At 40.1% G+C, this 20,356-nt stretch overlaps 1 protein-coding gene across 1 annotated transcript in view; it reads right to left on the minus strand.

The window, feature by feature from the left end:
- The window catches only part of LOC126481322 (SET and MYND domain-containing protein 4-like), a 117,358-nt gene extending 97,824 nt beyond the window's left edge, over positions 1-19,534 (minus strand). The window contains exons 1-2 of the mRNA XM_050104986.1: positions 19,294-19,534; positions 2,219-2,453 (exon numbers count right to left, since the gene is read on the minus strand). Of these exons, the coding sequence (XP_049960943.1) occupies positions 2,219-2,453; positions 19,294-19,439 (381 nt within the window). The 5' untranslated portion in view covers positions 19,440-19,534. The remainder of the gene's footprint in view (positions 1-2,218; positions 2,454-19,293) is intronic.
- Positions 19,535-20,356: the final 822 nt, after the last annotated feature.

Raw genomic sequence — 20,356 nt, forward strand, 5'->3', positions numbered from 1 at the left:
ACAATATTATAGTGAGGGGGGAGAAAATGAATGAACATGAGGGGGAGGATGTTACACTGCATGAAAAATTCAAAAGAGCTCAGAAAGACCTGAGTCAAAACAAAGGCATCTAGATAATACAACTTTGCCTCAGAATTATTAAGAGCCTTGTGAAAAACAAATACGAGAAAAATGTTTTCTTTTCGTATGCAGGATATGAGAAACAGATGAAATACTCTCAGACTTAAAAAAGAATTAATAGTAAAACCATCAAAGAATGCAGATGCTGACAATTAGGAATATAAGCAAACTATCAGCTTAATAAATAATGGTTGGAAAATAATAATACAAATTATCTACAAAGTATGGAATGACTACTATAAGGTTATCTGAGGGAATGTCAGTTTTGGTTCTGGAGAAATGTAGAAACACATGAAGCAATATTAACTTGCTAATTATCTTAGAACACATGTTGAAGAAAGGCAAATCAATACTGATAGCGTATGTAGCTTCAAAGAAAGCTTTTAGCAATATTGACAGGAATAACTTGTAAAGAAATTGACTGCAGTTATAAGAGTCAGAAGACATGTACGGGTGAAAGTAATTGGAATGGGACTGAAACAGGGTACAGCCTGAGCGCCCCCCCCCCCCCCCATGGATAATGTCATATCTAACCAAAAGAATGTAGGAAGTTACACTTAATAATTCAACCAATGTAGGCAGCAGAAATCTTTCCAATTGGGGAGAAATCACTTACGGGCTTCCGCAAGGCCTTAATTTCCTCATATACGTAAACTACCTTCCATCTAAACAACAAGCTGAATTAGTTCTTTTTGAACAAATCACAATAGTATTGCAATCCATCCAAACATATACACAACATGAGAAGTGGTAAATAATTTTCTGTGAATGGTCTAAGTCTCAATTTCAAAAAGACACAACATATTCAGTTCATGTCCAGATACTATATCAACAATAAGTGTAAAAAACAGTGAGGAAATTTCAAAAATTTTAAGTGTCCATATTGATGAGAATTTAAACTGGAATAAAACATGTTCTGCAAATCTAAAAACAACTTAGTTCAGCAATATTTGCATTTCAACACATTGGAAATCTTTGGGAAAGGTAAATCAGTAACTTGACCTATTTCTGAGTACTTTCTTCATTCAATAACATCGTATAGGGGTAACTCATCCTTAAGAAAGAAAGTGTTCATTGATCAAATATGTATTGCAAGAATAATAAGCAATGCTCACCCACGATCATCTTGTGGACATCTGTTTGAGTAGCTCACATTTCGACTACTGTTTCATAGTATAATTACTCCCTCATGGAGTCTATTGTAAATAATACATTAAAGTTGAAAAGGAATTACAATACCAGAAAAAAATGATATTCATTACACCACATCAAGGTTGTCTTTAGCAGAAAAAGTGGTGCATTCAAAAGGTGGTGGGTAAGGGATACTAACTCCCAATATCATTAAAAAATAATAATAATTTAAAAGGTCAGGATAGCCATATTTTCATACGAATGTGTAATGTGATTGTTAAATGACCAGTTTCATGTCATTACAATGAATTGTACAAATGATCTGTGGAACATGAAACTACATAACAAAAGCTCACGTGGCACACATGTGCTGTCACTAAAGTTACCTCTGTAGGCCAATGTGAGGTTGCTTCTCACCTTGATACACCAGAATGAAGAGGCTAAGAACACAAATACATGCCTAAGAGATGTACAAGTATTTACAAAGGGTAGCATCATATTTGAAGAATTTCTTTTAATATGATTGAACACTTATCCACAAATGAGGTACTTCAAGAGTAAACACAGTTTTCATATTGAGATGAATTGGATGAAGAACTATACATGAAATAGTAATTAGGATGGTCTTTGCACTCAACTAGAATGATGGAATCCCACAAAAGATGTAGACTAGTATTATCAGTAAGCAATTCAATGCATTCTAAAGCACTGTGGAGCATTTTATTGCTGTCCTGCCTCATTGGCAGTTTAAAGCAATGAACAAAAGCTATATTTCTCTGAAAAGCATTATCAGCTACAATACCGCAGCAAGAATCAACAACATTCCAAAATAAAATTTTAACATCCATAAAAGATGATGAATAACAGCAACAGAAACTTACAAAATGTAATATTCCAATGTTTAGTGTGCCCTTTCTTTCTCCAATCTATTACAACATACAAATTAAGAACTATAAATTTAGAGTACCTCATACGCTCCCAAATAAAACAAGGCAGCAGACCTATTTGCAACAGCCAGAGCCATTTCCTTGCTGTTATACAATGCATGTGCCATGCTCTCTGTAAACAATTCAACACTAGATGCATAGTCTTTGTATTTGAATTTTTCATTCCCATCAGCCCTCAGTTTTGATGACTGAGTTGGTGATTTCTGCAGGCATCTCTTACTTTTTACAAATGTGATCCACTCCAACAGTTTCATTCTGTGAACAGAAATATAAATAAAATTATATTTATATTACTCTTTTTACTTACAATTAATACTACAGAACTAGAGTAGATGACACTGAAAATTAAATTGTGTCAAGTTTAATGGATTATAACATTAGTCTTGCCTCTTTCTAAGTATTTTAATGTTCTTAGTAAGGAAGTTATTTATAAGTAACTGCTTTAGCATCAGGTGAAATGACGAGTAGTAAATGTGTCAAAATGTTACAACAACACCAAGCCACAGTGCTGCTGATAACACGAGATGGTTTCATCAATGAAATTCACTGAGGAAGCTTGCATTATCATATGCTATTTGATATGATTGAAACAGCTTGCTACTTTCATCCATTTAGCTAGCAAGAGGGGAGATAACATTGTTATTCCAGTGAAGCCAGTAGCAAGCTAAATTCCTTCCTGTGCCACCAACAGTTTGATTAGTACAGTGCACGTATTGTCACAACATCAGTAAAGAATAGCATGTGGTATGGAGCAGTGGTGTCTTTTGTGTGATGTACTTGCTGCATTCTGGCAACCCAGCTCCCTCCATGATAAAGGCTCCTTTTCTTTTTCTTTAATCCATGGTTGCACTCGTGCCTCTACTGTGCATTGTGGTGGGATGGGACCAACACAGCAGACATCATTATTAGTTAATGGCTGCAACCCTCTAAAATAGACTTGAATGTATTATAAGTCACAGAGAAACAGACAGACAGCTAAATGACAATACTGATGTTTGGGTCTGTTGGAATGTGAACTGCTCCAGTATTTGGATGTACTTATGACTGGGATGAACCTCCTGTGAGCATAGCTCTGCTGAGGTTTAGCACTGTTCAGATGTGCCACCAAACACTTTGGGCCCTGGCACACTAATCCACGAGGGATAGAGTTATTAAAGGTCTTACTGTCACATGTGAGTTCCTGTGAAGTCAGTATTAGGTGGAACAACATTGGGATTAGTAGTCAGACGAAATCCACGCAATTGCTTTAGTCTACAAGGTACACCCAGATACTACAGGACACACACAATCGTCAGAAGTCTGGCCAAATAAACGATAGCATGGACCTTTGAAATCCAATCACTTCTACTACTTGTTTAGGAACAATACACTGAAAAAATATTAGTGGAATTGGGAGAGACGTTAAATAATATATTGAATAGGATCACAATGCTCATCAGAGGTGTTGTGAAAACTGAAGATCACGATGTATTTCATTATAGAGGATCTGAGCAAGAAGGAAATTTAATTGTGGGCTTACTGTGAACAAGACTATTAAAAACAATAATACAGCAAGATATCATTTGTAATCCATACAGATCATTAAATTCTATGCACCAATGTGCTCACATTCTGATCAGGATGTAGAGGAACCTCACAGAGAGTTACAGAAACTAACAAATGATAGCGAATACCATTAAAATATAATACCAGGTGATCTCAATGCAAAAACGGGATGTAGTTTTTAAAAAATGGCTCTTCAGATGGAATTCCAGTTATGAGAAAGCATGCATCACCATATACTATTTGGCTTGTTAAAACAGCTTGCAACTTTTACACATGTAGCTAGCAGGAGGGGATATAACATTTGTCATTCTGGTGAAGCCAGTGGCAAGCTAACTTCCTTTTAGTGTCACCAACTGTTTGATTAGTTTCCCCACGTGGAACAACTTTGGGATTCTGAGGGAACCCAGGCAAAGGCTTTAGGCCATAGGGCACACCCAAATATTACAGCTCACACACAAAAGTCAGTAGTCTTGCCAAATGAACACTAGCATTGGCCTTTGAAACCCACTCGCTTCTACTACTTGTTTAGGGAAAATAAATTAAGACTCGTTAATAAACACACCAAAAAAAGTTTTACATCTCCCCAGTTACCAGAACTCCTGAAGACAGACGTTGACTGTGGATATTGTATCACAGACACAGTCCCTCTGACTGTTCAGAGATGTCACTGAACCCGCCCAAAGATGTAAACAACTATGCAGGAGCAGTGCCTATTAGACGGAGGGGGTCCAACAGCCTATCAGTTCCAGTCATTCCACCAGGAAGGAGGTACACGGCTAGTGTTGTTGTAGTTTAACCATGCCTAGACGGTCAATACCGCAGTTCGATCGCGTCCGCATTGCTACTTTGTGTCAGGAAGAGCTTTCAACAAGGGATGCATCCAGGTGTCTCGGAGTGAAGCAAGGCGATGATGTTAGGACATGGTGGAGATACAGAGAGACGGAAACTGTTGATGACGTGCCTCGTGCAGGCCACCCAAGGGCTACTACTGCAGTGCATGACCGCTACCTAAAGATTATGGCTCAGAGGAACCCTGACAGCAACGCCACCATGTTCAATCACGCTTTCTGTGTAGCCACAGGACATCGTGTTACAACTCAAACTGTGTGCAATAGGCTGCATGATGCGCAACTTCACTCCCGATGTCCATGGGGAGGTCCATCTTTGCAACCACGACACCATGCAGCGTGGTACAGATGGGCCCAACAACATGCCGAATGGACTGCTCAGGACTGGCATCACATCCTCTTCACCGATGAGTGTCGCATATGCTTTCAACAAAACAATCATCGGAGATGTGTTTGGAGGCAACCTGCTCAGGCTGAACACCTTAAATACACTGGCCAGCGAGTGCAGCAAGGTGGAGGTTCCCTGCTGTGAGCCGACTTACACCAGTGGTAGTCATGGAAGGCGCCCTAATGGTCATACGATAACGTGAATGCCATCCTCTGACCAATAGTGCAACCATATCGGCAGCATATTGGCGAGGCATTCGTCTTCACAGATGACAATTCGTGCCCCCACCATGCACATCTTGTGAATGACTTCCTTCAGGATAGCAACATCACTCGACTAGAGTGGTCAGCATGTTCTCCAGACATGAACCCGATCAAACATGCCTGGGATAGATTGAAAAGGGCTGTTTATGGACGACGCGATTCATCTAGCACTCTGAGGGATCTACACCAAATCGCTGTTCAGGAGTGGGACAGTCTGGACCAACAACGTCTTGATGAGCTTGTGGATGGCATGCCACAATGAATACAGGCACGCATCAATGCAAGAGGACGTGCTACTGGGCTTTAGAGGTACTGGTATGCTCAGCAAATTGGACCACCACCTCTGAAGGTCTCACTGTTTGGTGGTACAACATGTGATGTGTGGTTTTCATGATCAAAAAAAGAGCAGAAATAATGTTTTTCTTGATCTTTATTCCAATTTTCTGTACAGGTTCCGGAACTCTTGGAACAAAGGTGCTGCAAATTTTTTTTTGATGTGTCTACAATGATGAAAAGTCATTGGTGGAATACGGCTAATGACAGGAGGAATGGTTCTTGTCTCATAACCGAAGTTCCTTCTGAAGAACCAATTTTTTAAATTGTATCTCATTTTTGCATTAAGATTCACTGTCACTTGTTACTTTCTCTAACTTTCTGTAGAGGTCCTATACCTTCTGATCAGAATTTGAGCATGTTGGTGCACAGAATAGCTATGGAAATGGAAATGAGCGTTTGGCATCATTGGCCGGGAGGCCCTGTATGGGGCAGGTCCGGCCGCCTTGGTGCAGGTGTTTATTACATTCGACGCCACATTGGGCGACCTGCATGCCGGAGGGGGATGAAATGATGATGAAGACAACACAACACCCAGTCCCTGAGCAGAGAAAATCCCTGAGCCAGCCGGGAATCGAACCCGGGCCCCTTAGGACGGCAATCCGTCACGCTGACCATTCAGCTAAGGCGGCAGACATAGAACAGCTATAGCACATACACAGTTCAAATACTCTATGAAATGTGGCCACGTAGAATCTTGCAAATCATCTGATATTTTATTGGGTAACCATCCTATTATTGTCATGACACTAAAGAATGCTACCTGGCCTCACTCCAGTAAGTTATACAAACAGGTCATGCATTAGTGGAATTTGTTGGATCTATAGATGTTTTGCTTTAATTAAAGTTACTATCTGGTTTTATATAAACTGTTTCCAAGCGATATAATGTAACTGCCTGATGTTAGTTTTCCAAAACATAAAGAATGAAGTGCTAAAGATTTATTGATGTAATGATAAAAAGTCCTTCATGGAATATGACTTGTGAAATGAGGAAAGGTACTTACACATCATGTAACTAAGGCACTGAATGGTTGACAGGCATGCTAACAAGACTGAAAACTTCGCTGAGCTTTCAAAAATTTATCTTCTTTAGAGCTAATCAACATGCCATTTACATCCACATAAATGCATACAGCTACATAGTACGAGCTGACTATTTTTCTCAGCACTGTAGTGCATCTGGTGTGAGGAGTTGTGCCAAGTGGTGTAAGTGAGAAGAGAAAAGATGCACAGAGGGAAATAAGACGGTGGAAAAAGGATGGCTGAAGGCTGGGAGGGAGAGGCAGCAAGAGAACAGAATAGGAATATGGCACTGATAAACTCCCTCTGGTGCAATTTACAGGAGTTTGGTGCACCACACAATGAAGTGAAGAAATGGTTAAGTGAGCAAGATAAAATCAAGGAAGAGAGAGAACTGGAGAGGAAGTGTGAGTGTAGATTGATGGGGTAAGGGTTGTGTGTTTGGTGGCGAAGGGGAGGCATGGCAGCAGAAGTAAAGGGTGAGGAGGGGGGGGGGGGGGGGGGAGGCAGGAAAATTATAAGATTGAAGGGTGTGGTGTAAGGATAATTCCTATTTACAAATCAGAGAATGTGGAAATGGGGAGGATTATACAGGTGGCATGGGTTGTGAAGCAAGCACTGAAATTGAATCTGTTGTCCCCAGTTGTGTCTTCTGCCACTGATTGGTAAATTTTTCTCTTGGTCACAATTTGGCAGACAGTAGGTTGGTGGTCATACCGTCATAAAAGAGTTCTGTCAAAGTTACAGTAGAGCAGGTATACTATGCGACTGATTTCACAGGTGGCCCTCCCTTTGATAGAGTTATATACTTCTGTAGCAAGACTGAAATAGAATGTGTGCAGTAGTTGCATACAACAGGTCTTCCACTGGTATTAAGCATGTGGTGAAGGTTTGTAAATAAATGTGGTGTAAGGATGTACCCGAATATTTCATGGATTGAATTGGCAGTTGAATATCACCCTGAGAGAGATGGAAAGGTTTATGGATAGGATGTTCCTAATTTCCAGACACAATAATAGAAAGTCGAAGGGCATGGTTGGGTAATGAAAGGGGTTCTCTTTTGCACCTGGTTCTTGCGAGTGTTTGAAGGATTGTGGGTGTGTGTGAATACAGCATACGAGGTCTGTTTGTGATGTAGGACTGGAGGGCAATACCATTTGTCAAGACTATCAGCATAAAAAATGATTGCTTGTCACACAGATGTGCCACCTGTAAGTGATCAGACTGTGAATGAGAAACTTTTTAGTGTGGAAGGGAGGGCAGCGATCAAACTGGAGGTACTGTTGACAACTGATGGGCTTGATAAAGGACAGAGGTTTTCACAGAGCCATGAGAGAGCTGGAGGGACAAAATGATGAGGATGAAGTACAAAGTATTGAAACTAATGAGGAACGAGGAGAGTGTCTTAGCCTGGGTCCAGGTCATGAAGTTATTGTCAATGAATCTGAACCGGGAAAGCAGTTAAGATCTTGGGTGGCCACACAGCTTTCCTTTAGATGGTCTACAATCTAGTTGGCATATAAGAGTAACACCTACATGCCCGCTGCTGGCTGTGTCGTTGATTTGTTTGTATACAGCCCCATTGAAAGAGAGATAGTTATGGATCAGGACATAGTTGGTCAGGTTTATAACAAATGAGGTGGTGGGTTTGGAACCAGTAAGGCATTGGGGAAAGTCATGCTATGTGAGCAGGGAATGATAGTACACTATGTGATCAAAAGTATCTGGACACCTGGCTGAAAATGACTTACAAGTTCGTGGTGCCCTCCATTGGTAATGCTGGAATTCAATATGGTGCTGGCCCAACCTTAGCCTTGATCACAGCTTCCACTCTTACAAGCATACGTTCAATCAGTTGCTGCAAGATTTCTAGGGGAATGGCAGCCCATTCTTCACAGAGTGCTGCACTGAAGAGAGGTATCAATATCGGTCGATTAGGCCTGGCACGAAGTCAGCGTTCCAAAACATCCCAAAGGTGCTCTATAGGATTCAGATCAGGACTCTATGCAGGTCAGTCCATTACAGGGATGTTATTGTCATGTAACCACTCCGCCATAGGGCGTGCATTATGAACAGGTGCTCGATTGTGTTGAAAGATGAAATCACCATCCCCAAATTGCTCTTCAACAGTGGGAAGCAAGAAGGTGCTAAACATCAATGTAGGCCTGTGCTGCGATATTGCCACGCAAAACAACAAGGGATGGAAGCCTCCTCCATGGTAAACACACCATTACACCACCACCTCCGAATTTTACTGTTGGCACTACACATGCTAGCAGATGATGCTCACCAGGCATTCCCCATACCCACACCCTGCTATCGGATTGCCACACTGTGTGCCATGATTCGTCACTCCACACAACAGTTTTCCACTGTTCAATCATCCAGTGTTTATGCTCCTTACACCAAGCGAGGCACTGTTTGGCGTTTACTGGTGTGATGTGTAGTTTATGAGCAGCCGCTCGACAATGAAATCCAAGTTTTCTCACCTCCCGCCTAACTGTCATAGTACTTGCAGTGGATCTTGATGCAGTTTGGAATTCCTGTGTGATGGTCTGGATAGATGTCCGCCTATTAAACATGATGACTCTCTTCAACTGTCGGCGGTCTCTGTAAGTCAACAGACGAGGTCGGCCAGTACTCTTTTTTTGTGTATGTGTCCCTTCATGTTCCCACTTCACTATCACATCGAAACAGTGGACCTAGGGAAACTTAGGAATGTGGAAATCTTGTGCACAGATGTATGACACAAGTGACACCCAATCACCAGACTACGTTGGAAGTCCGTGAGTTCTATGGAGCACCCCATTCTGCTCTGTCACGATGTCTAATGACTACTGAGATCGCTGATATGGAGTACCTGGCAGTAGGTGGCAGCACAATGCACCTAATATGAAAAACACATGTTTTTAGGGGGGTCCGGATACTTTTGATCACATAGTGTATGTATGGTAATATTACACATATCACCACTATATTCCTGGTTGCAATATAAAAATCGGAGACAGTCAAACAGTTTACAGTCCCAGTAATGAAAGTTATAAGAAACACAAATAAAAATGAGTGTAGTACTTTTAGATTTTTTTTTTTTCAAAAAGTGAGAAAAGCACATTAGACTTCTAACTGGAAAAGTAGATTTGTCCACATGGAGTGATTTGGATTATTATGAATTTCCAATACATGTTGTAGTCTTCAGCCCAAAGACTGGTTTGGTGTGGCTCTCTATGATAATTTGCCACATGCAAGCCTCATCATCTCCAAATAACACTGCAACCAATATTCATTTGAACCTGTTCATTGTATTCATCTCTTTGTCTCCACTATAATTAACCCCCCACGCCCAAACACACTCATACTTTCCTCCAATACTATACCGATGATACTTTGGTGTCTCAGAATAAGTCCTATCAATCATTCCCTTCTTTTAGTCACATTGTGCGACAAGTTTCTTTTCTCCACAGTTCTATCCAGTACTTCCTCATTAGGTTTGCGATCTACCCATCCAATGTTCAGCACTCTTCTGCAGCACTACATTTCAAAAGCTTTACTCTCCTCTTTGCAAAATTCTTACCATTCACATTTCACTTCCATACATAGCAATACTCCCAAAAATGACCTTCAGAAAAGACTTCCTAACACTTCAATTTACATTCCATTTTAACAAATTTCTCTTTTTCAGTACAACTTTTCTCACCCTTGCCAGACTATTTTTTATATTCTCTCTGCTTCGGCCATCATCAGCTATTTTACTGCCCAACTACCAAAATGCATTTACTACTTTTAGAGACGGCCTTGCCGCAGTGGATACACCGGTTCCCGTGAGATCACCGAAGTTGAGCGCTGTCGGGCGTGGTCAGTATTTGGATGGGTGACCATCCAGGCTGCCATGCGCTGTTGCCATTTTTTGGGGTGCACTCAGCCTCGTGATGCCAACTGAGGAGCTACTCGACCAAATAGTAGTGGCTTCGGTCAAGAATACCTCCTTACGATCGGGAGAGCGGTGTGCTGACCCCACGCCCCTCCTATCCACATCCTCCATCGAGGATGACACGGCGGTCGAATGGTCCCAGGTAGGCCACTCATGACCTGAAGACGGAGTACTAGTGTCTCATTTTCTAATTTAATTCCCTCAGCATCACCTGCTTTGATCTGACTGCATTCCATTACCATTATTTTATTTTTTATTAATGTCTATCTTCTAAACCTATTTTCAACACACTATTCATTTCATTTGCTCAACTGGTCTTTCAAGTCCTTTGTTATCTATGACAGAAGTATAATGTCATCGACAACACTCAAAGTGTTTTTTTTCTTTGTTTTTTTTCCCCACCCTGAAGTTTAATTCCTATTGCAAATTTTTCTTTGGTTTCCATTACTGTATGATCGATGTACAGATCATCAAACATCAGGGATAGGTCACAACCCTGTCTCACTTCCTCCTCAACTACTGCTTCTCTTTCAGTTCTTTTGACTCTTACAACTGTGGTCTGATTTCTGCAAAAGTTTTAAACAATGTTTCACTCCCTGTATTTTACCCTTCCTACCATCAGAATCTCAAAGATTGTATTGCAGTCAGTATTGTCAAAATCTTTCTCTAAATCTACAGGTATAAATACTGTTTTGCCTTTCCTCAATCTATCGTCTAAGAGAAGTCTTGGGGTCAGTAGCGCCTCATAAGTTCCTATATGTTCCTACCAATTTTTCCAATCTTCTGTATATAATTTGTGTCAGTATTTTGCAACCATTGCTCATTAATATTTACACCTGTTATCAACTGATTTATTTTGAACTGGAATTATTCTTCCTTATGTCTGAGGGTGTTTTGCCTGTCTTCCACGTCTAATGTTAAAGTAAACACCGAACCATTGACTGAAGACAGGCTGTAGAAGTACAAAACAGGCAGCAAAAGAGAAAACACAATTTTCACCAAAAGACTAACGTAACTCAAAATTATGCCAAATATGCACTTACCATCAATAATATTTATGAGTCTGACAAACAAAGAGATACTGCTCCTTACACACCACAACAGAATGAAACAGCAAACAAGAAATGTGAACAATAAAAGAAATGGCAAGAGCTTTCAAATGTTCAAATTACAAATCCAGCTTTCCAACAGCTGTGTGGGCAGAGTTGTGTCTGTTTCTGTTAGTCCTTGTGAATAACGAATAAGCAAGACATAAACAATTGTGTATTGGAGGGTCCTCAAGTTATGCTTACATTCCAGTTCAGAGGTGAAAGAAAATGGATGAAAAGTCAGTCAAATGATATTTAGTAGGATATGATCAACATCTACATGTATACTCTGAAAGCCACCATATGGTGGATATCAGAGGGGACCTCGTACCACTACTAATCATTTTCTTTCCATTTCTCTCACAAACAGAGCAAGGGAAAAAATAACTGTCTATATGTCACTGTATGAGCTCTAATTTCTTTTATCTCACCTTTGTTGTACTTCAGTAAAATGTACATTGATGGCAGTAGATTCGTTCTGCAGTCAACTTCAAATGATGGTCCTCTCAGTTTTCTCATCAGTGGTTTGTGAAAAGAACATTGTCTTCCCTCCAGAGATTCCCAATTTAGTTCACAAAGCATCTCCGTAACACTCACATATTGACTGAACCTGTCAGTAACAAACGTAACAGTCCACCTCCGAACTGCTTCAGTGTCTTACTTTAATTCCACTTGGTGGGGATCCCAAACATTTGAGCCATACTCAAGAAAGCATCGCACTAGTGTTCTACGAGCTGTCTGGTTTACAGATGAAGCAAACTTCCCTAAAATTTTCCAATAAACCGAAGCCAACCATTTGCCTTCCCTCCTACCGTCCATATGCGCTCTTTCCATTTCATATATTTTGCGATGTTACACTCAGACATTTAATCAATGTGACTGTGTCCAGCAGTGCACTACTTCTGCTGCATTCAAACATTACAGGATTGTTTTTGCTAGCCCTACTCATCTTACAGTTTTCTATATTTAGAGCATGCTGTCATTCATCACACCAACTAGAAATTTTGTCTGTTATCTTGTATCCCATTACAGCCACTCAATGACAACACCTCTCCATACAAAACAGCATCACCAGTAAACAGCCGCAGATTGCTGCTCACCCTAATCTGTTCACCCTGTCTGGCAGACCTTCTATGTATATAGAGAATAACAGCTATCATGTCACACTTCCCTGGGGCGCTCCTGACTATACCCTTGTCTCTGACGAACACTCACTGTCAAGGATAGCTGATTCTCTACGCAGAGGATGCCCATCACTATGTTCCCTGTAAGGGAGTCTCTGCAACAGTCAAACAATGCTGTATCCGTGTATCCTTCTGTGTGACTGATTTCTTAAATGAGAAATTTAAAATTTCAGCTTTCCATTTGCTGTCTTCTATTGCCACAACAGACTGGTCAATGAGTGAGTTAGCCATTTTACATATGAAAAGAATTTTCTCTGGTTCTCAGCAATATCATTTTGCTGAGGTATGGTGATGGAAGTTGTTGTATGCTTTGCATATCAATATTTCTACAGACACATGAATTTCTACTTAATTTTACCTGTCATCATTTGCGCATTATTTTTTCAACCAATAGTGCAACAGTTTCTGTTTCCTACGCATTTTCCAAATTTTGTTATTACACAACAGCAGGTCTTTTCTGTCCATCCATTTATTCAGCACATACTTCTTAAGAGGGCAATTTACAATCCATTTAAACTTTGCCCAAAATTCTTTTACATCCTTCATATTGGAACTAAATGATGTCCATCCTTTGTATAAATTGAATGCCAATCACTGTTTATCTGCTCTTTCCAATGAAAATACTTTCCTAGTCTTCTTGTTAGGTTTATTAATTTTAGTAACCATCACTGTTATGATGATATAATGATCACTCATCCCTGTCTCTATACTGACACCACCGATAAGGTCAAGCCTATTTGTAGCTGTAAGGTCCAAAATATTTCCACTGTTTGTAGGCTGTCAAACTAGCTGCTTAAGACAGCTTCCAGAAAAAAGTGTTGTACTCCACAAATACAGTATTTGTCTTTCCGAGACGCCTGCAATGATCCAGAGACATCCCAGTCTACATGTAGTAGGCTAAAGTCTCCTCCAACTAATATTGCTTTTCCATGCTATGGGCATAGTCTTTCTTTCAATGACTCTAAAACTGATACAGCAGAATCAGGTGGCCAGTAGAAATGTCAGATAATACATAATTAAACTGAGTTTACCTAGGCCTGTTGCAAGCATCCAGAAAGTTTCACAGTCAGACTCAATTTTGAGCTTGATAGACACATTTCTGTTGACTGCAATGAACACTCTCTCTCCTCTAGTATCTAATCTGGCTTTTCAATAAACATTTCATGCCTCACTAAATATTTAAGAGATTTGTACTTTGGGTTTCAGCCAGCCCTTGGTTCTGAGAATAATTTGAGTGAACACCTTTCCTGGGTGACAGTAAATTCAGGAACTTTCTTATGAATACTTCAACAATTTAACATTAAAATTTTGACAGTCGAAGTGTCATTACTTTTACACAGTCTGGTTTCGTTCTCTGCATATTGACTGGAGAGTGTTGATCAGAGAACCTCAAACTACTGCCTAGCATAAAAAAAAAACCATGTGCACTCCACAAGTAATCTAGTACCCGGGTAGCTGCTCCTGCGTATAGTACATTCATGACTTATCAAGGGGAGTCCTACAACTCTCCACCCCATAACGTAGGCACAAAAATCTGCAATCAAATCTGTCACAGAATCAAAAAACACTTTAGTTGAGACCCTCTACTTGGCTCTAAACCAAAGGCCCTTGATCAGTTCTGGGAATGATGCTGCAAATCACACAAGCTCTGCTTGCACCCCATGAGCGAGACCACCAGACTTCATCACTTCCAACAGCCTCCCGTATGATCAGATGATGCCCTCAGGAAACAAGTGACAGATGTTACTGCCCACAACTTATAGAAGACTGCACTCTACATGTTCAATAGTAACAGACAGGGCCTCCACTATCTCTCAGATGAGGCCTCACTGGCAGACATGAGTGCACATTGGATTCTCTCTGGCCCTGGAAGCTATTTCCCTATGGGCTGCATAATGCGTCTAACAACTGATACCTGATAACTAGCAACCCCCCCCCCCCCCCTACACACACACGTGCTTGCTCAGACCCCTCTGAAGGAGCGGTCACCTGTCCATTCAGAGGGCGAATGTCCAAGGTCAGACAGCCAGCCTCCACTTTCACTCATTCCACATTGAGCCTGCAACTCAAGCAACCTGAACGTGTTATCACCCGCACGCATCCTGCAATGACGGCAGACCATCAGCATCGGGTACCCTGTAAGGTGCCTCAGCAGCAGAGCCCATGAACAAAACATGTTGTATCTCATTAGTCCACGCAATACACCAGGTTCTCTGCCACCCCCATGCAGCAGCCTAGAGGCTGCAGACCGTGGCCAAAACTGTCTTCTGCTGTTTGCAGACTGCTGACAGCTCTCCTGTGTCCACACACAGCATGCACACATTCTATCAGCCTTGGTACCCCTAACTTCAGAATTGACTATAAAATCACACACAGAATGCGTAGCATGTAAGAATGTCTTCTTAAATCACCTATTCAGCAACTAAGATTGGTCCAGACTAAGGAACCCATCACATTAGTGAAATGGTGGATCCTGAATGCTATGAAGAACAACTTAACAGCAAATACACTAATGTATAGGGAAAAAGGAGAAAAACAGAAAGTACAGCAACATAGAGGAAAAAGGAGAAAGAATCTGTTTCAGTAATGAACTGTCAATTTAATTAAAAATCATGTTGCATTTCAGGTGTTCAAAATCATCATTGTATGACACTTTCCCATTCTGTTGCCCTTTGTTAGTGACAGTTTCTCTCTCAAGACTGATTTTATCAAAAAGTGGTCTGAATCACAGTTTGGTCATCTGCAGCTCCGTACATCCGTAACTGACGTGGAGTGGCGTGCAATCACTAAAATACGATCAATCTGATTGACTACTCCATTGGCTGCAGACTTCCAAGTACCCAGATGGATCCTTTTATGTGGAAAGCAGGTACTTTTAATAATCATATTATTCCTTGCTGCAAATTGGCATAGTAAGTCTCCATTCTCATTGTTTTCTTCATGTAGTGAATATTTTCCAGAAACTCCATACGGATGTTCATTCCTCCCTATTTTTGCATTAAAATCTCCTATTACTAGCATCAGGTCATATTTAGGTACTGCACAGCATACTTTTTCCAAGTCTTCGTAGAACTGTTCTTTAATTATATCCTCTTTTTCCTTTGTTGGTGCATGTGCAGATGATGAAATGGAATACAGACAAACTGAACATCCCTGATGAAGTAAAAAAATACCAAGTAACACTAAGCAGAAAGTTGAGCAATGAAGAGACCACAGTAGGAGTAGATGAAAGGTGGAACAGGTTTGAAAAAGCCATTAAGGATGCTGCAGAGGAAATAATAGGCATAAGAAGGAACAGAAGAACCCAGGAGTGGTTTGATGAAGATTGCAGGTCAGCAATAGAGGAAAAGAACAGGGCAAGAACAAGTGTGCTACAGAGAGAAACCAGAAATAATGTGGAACAATATAGAGAATTAAGGAGAAGAGCTAACAGACTGTGCAAGAGAAAGAAAAGAGAGTGGAATAAGAAGAAATTTCAAGAACTAGAAGAACTAAAGGAACAGAGTGAAATAAGAAAGTTCTATCATGCCATAGGCAAAATGAAGAATAGATTCCAACCAAAAACAACGGCCTGTTCCAGTAAAGATGGGAAAATGATAAGGGAGGAAGAACAGATAGTGGGAAGATGGGCAGAGTATTTCAAAGATACACTAAGCACCAGCCTAGAAGATGAAGATACTGCTGCACAGGAGGGAAGAGTGGAGCTGGAAGTAGACAATGAAACCAATGAGGCAAGAAAGCCAACACTACAAGAGGTCTCCCAGGCTGTGCACAAGTCAAAAAACAATCGAGCCCCTGTGGAAGACAGCATAATTGCTGAATTAATAAAAACTGGTGGTGAGGCTGTAATAAAGGAACTGCACACATTAATATCAGATATATGGGAAACAGAAACTATGCCGGATAATTGGAATAATAGTCCCCATTTATAAGAAAGGGGACAGAACAGCATGTGAAAACTATAGAGGTGTAACACTCCTAAGTACAGCTTATAAGATCTTCACAAGTATATTAAACGAGAGGATACAGAAGTGTGCAGAAGGCATACTAGGGGAATATCAGTGTGGCTTTCGACCAGGCAGAGGAACAACGGCTCAAATATTTGTGATAAGGCAAATGATGGAAAAGTTCTATGAATATGATATAGATCTGCATTTCTTATTCATCCATTTCAAACAAGCCTTTGACAGCATAAATCGGCAAGAACTATACAGAGTACTGAAAGAAGTTGGTATATGTGCTAAATTAATAAGACTAATCAGAATGACAATGACAGAGACAAGAGCAAAAGTAAAGGTCCTTGGCAGAACAAGTGATAGCTTTGACTTTAATAAAGGTGTGAAACAAGGGGATAGTCTCTCCACTGTCCTATTCAACATAGCCCTGCATAGTGCAGTAAATAAAATCAACAAAAGAGGCACCATATTTATGAAAACTAGCCAGATATGTGCATACGCTGATGACATTGCTATAGTAGGAAGAAATACCAATACACTCCTAGAAACATACCGGGCAATGGAAACAGAAGCCTTAAAAATTGGCCTCATAGTAAATGAAAACAAAACAAAATATATGGTAATGTCACAATCTGAGGCCAGAAGAACCACTAAAAACCTAAACATCAATGGGAAATGCTTCAATGGAGTGTCCTCTTTTAACTACTTGGGAGCCCTAATAACAAATGATAACAGTATTGGAAAGGCTATAAGGGAAAGAACACAAGCAGGAAACAGAGCTTACTTTGCAAATATGCAGCTTTTCAAAAATAGCCTTGTTACAAGAAAAACTAAACCGCTAATATATAATTCCCTAGTCCGCCCAGTTATCACATACGGCTCAGAGGTATGGACGTTGACAGAACACGATAAAAATGCTCTAAGAAGCATTGAGCGGAAAATACTACGCAAAATCTATGGGCCAATAAGGGAGGAAGAAGGCTGGAGAATACGCTACAATGCCGAATTACAAGAGTTAATACAAGGCAGGGACATAGTAAAATTTGTGAAATCTCAGCGAATGCCATGGCTAGGACACTTGGAGAGAATGGCAGAGGATAGAATTCCAAAGAAAATGATGAAAGGTATGATCCATTCAGTTAGGCGAAAAGGGAGACCTAGAAGAAGATGGATCGATGAGGTAATAATGGATATCAGCAATATGGGAGTCCGGGGGTGGAAAAGAGCAGCAAATAACCGAGAAGTGTGGAGGGAGATTGTTGAAGAAGCCAAGGCTCACCAAGGGCTGTAGAGTTACTGAAGAAGAAGATTGTATGACACTTCTCACTATATATACATTCTTGCTTGAAGATGAAATGCTTGTGACTAAAATAAGCCACCTGTCCAAAAATTATTGCTTTCTTTGACAGTTCTACAGACTTGAAACATGGATATATTATGCTTTAAACACACAAGTGTCATGTATTATAGGAGCCCAAAGATAACCTTTGTTCATTAGTAGATGTCAATTACGTGATGAGGATATGAAGTTATGAGGGACTGTGATATAGCCTAAGTCTACATATCAATGGCAAGGAGCAGTCTTAAGTGTGTTTTTTAATTCTCTTAGTACACTTTGAATGCTTGTAACGAAAACTGAGTACAAATAATTCTAATAGAGCAATAAATAACAAAATGTATTCCGCCACTTTGCATTTTCCGAGTCAAAGAGTTATAGCAATTTGTAAGACCTTGGTAATTATATTTAGAAACAGTTAATAACAATGAATGGTAGTGGTTGGTAAGGTTGTAATTTTCCGTATTCTCATCTCACAGGGTGTACTTGAGGGATGGTTTGCTTTGTTTCCTAATGCCCTTCCTACAATAGCATTGGTAATAGTTATTAGTTTACGTTAGCTAGTTAAAACACAATAACTGCAAGAGTCTTTCACATGAGGGCATGTAATTCTGGTACGAGAAATAGTATATTTCCATACATGAGTTGACGCCTTGCTATAAACCCTTAAAATGTGCAATTGGGATTTAGAGGCAACTAAGATTTCCCTATATGTCAGTTTCACATGCAGCAGTTCTGAGCAGTTATATTTATTTTGGAATGAGAGAAAAGTTGTCTGATTCAGCTTTGGTTATAATAATGCAATATGAATATGGATCAGAGAAAGGAAAGTTATTTCGTTTTATATTGGAAATAATTTTACGACTGAAGAAGGAAGTTTAGGATTTTTAACAAGCAGTCAACGTGAGGACATTACAGACGCAGAACAACCGCGGATTGGGGAAGGAATTCGGTTGTGTCCTAATGAAAGGAACCATCCTGGGAATTGCCATAAGCAAACCTCGGAAAACGTATATGTGATGTGGGGTTTTAAATCACCGCTCTGCTGTCTGCGAGTCTAGAGTCTTATGCACTACTCCATCTTACTCAGCTCTATGACTGAAATATACTTAACCAGTAAACTCATAGCTCAAGTTTGAAAGATAAATATTTATTCGTCACAAGCTAAACACTTTTAAGGTAGTGGACGACTTACAGACCCTACCTGTAAAATGAGTGGCTCAGACAAGTTTTTACAGCATTATTTCTCCCCGGTAAATTGGTGACTCTTTCAAAAAAGCCGTCACATTTAGCTGTCAACGTTAGAAGATCAAGCATTTCTTGCCACGTAGGTGGCAAAAAGTTAGACATGCTGAAACACGCGCACTACGGTTCACAACAATACAGCGAGCACTTCCGAAATGTAAACAACAACAAACCACATGTCACAGCCCTCTTGTCGCATCGCAACCAACAGCTGACTTCCGCTAAAATCAAAAGTACTGGGTGACAGAGAGCCTTCCAGGAATACCAAGCAATAGATCAAGTACAGCATTATGAGTATCAGCGGGGCTGTTAATTATTTAACAGTTTTTCTCCTTCGCCTGTTTTACTCTTATTTCGATGGCAATATTTCAAAATATGGACAAATATGTATATCATCGACTGCAGAGCATTCAAATTGTAAATTTTCGCTTTGGATTATACATAATTCACTAATTATTTGCATTTTTCTGTTTATAATGTTCACGATACCTCAGTACGTCAATGATTAGCTTTCGGTATCCTCCGTGGACGTACACAAATACGTGTTGACAGTGGCGTAGCGTGGATATATGCCACCCTCCCTATTATCGCAATTTAGCAAAAAAATGTAGAGACCGTTGACAACGTTTAGCAGTATTTGGGTAAAGCTTATCAAAAGATGTTATGACGTTGCCATTTATTTTTCCTGCACAAATTTTGGGGTTTTCTTCTATGCTTTCCGGTATGCTGAACGAATCGTTTTCGAAGATTGTTTATACGAGCTGTTTGTTTGAGTGATCCGTAACACCAAAGAAAAACTTAATGTATGTATGACAGGTTCAAGAAATAAAACGTATACATTCATGAATTGAGAAATAATTTGTAACATAATTTTTCGTCCTGTAGAGAATTCTTGCAAAGCAATAAATTATGCGGTTCTGGTTGAAGTTTGTGGAGTACTTTTGCATATATTTAATCTATTATAATGCCTTGTCAGTGGGAACTCAGTAGGCATTTTCACTGCCCATTAGACAAGGTGCATC

The sequence above is a fragment of the Schistocerca serialis genome, chromosome 5 (genome assembly GCF_023864345.2).
Source record: "Schistocerca serialis cubense isolate TAMUIC-IGC-003099 chromosome 5, iqSchSeri2.2, whole genome shotgun sequence".
In the NCBI taxonomy this organism is placed as follows: domain Eukaryota; kingdom Metazoa; phylum Arthropoda; class Insecta; order Orthoptera; family Acrididae; genus Schistocerca; species Schistocerca serialis.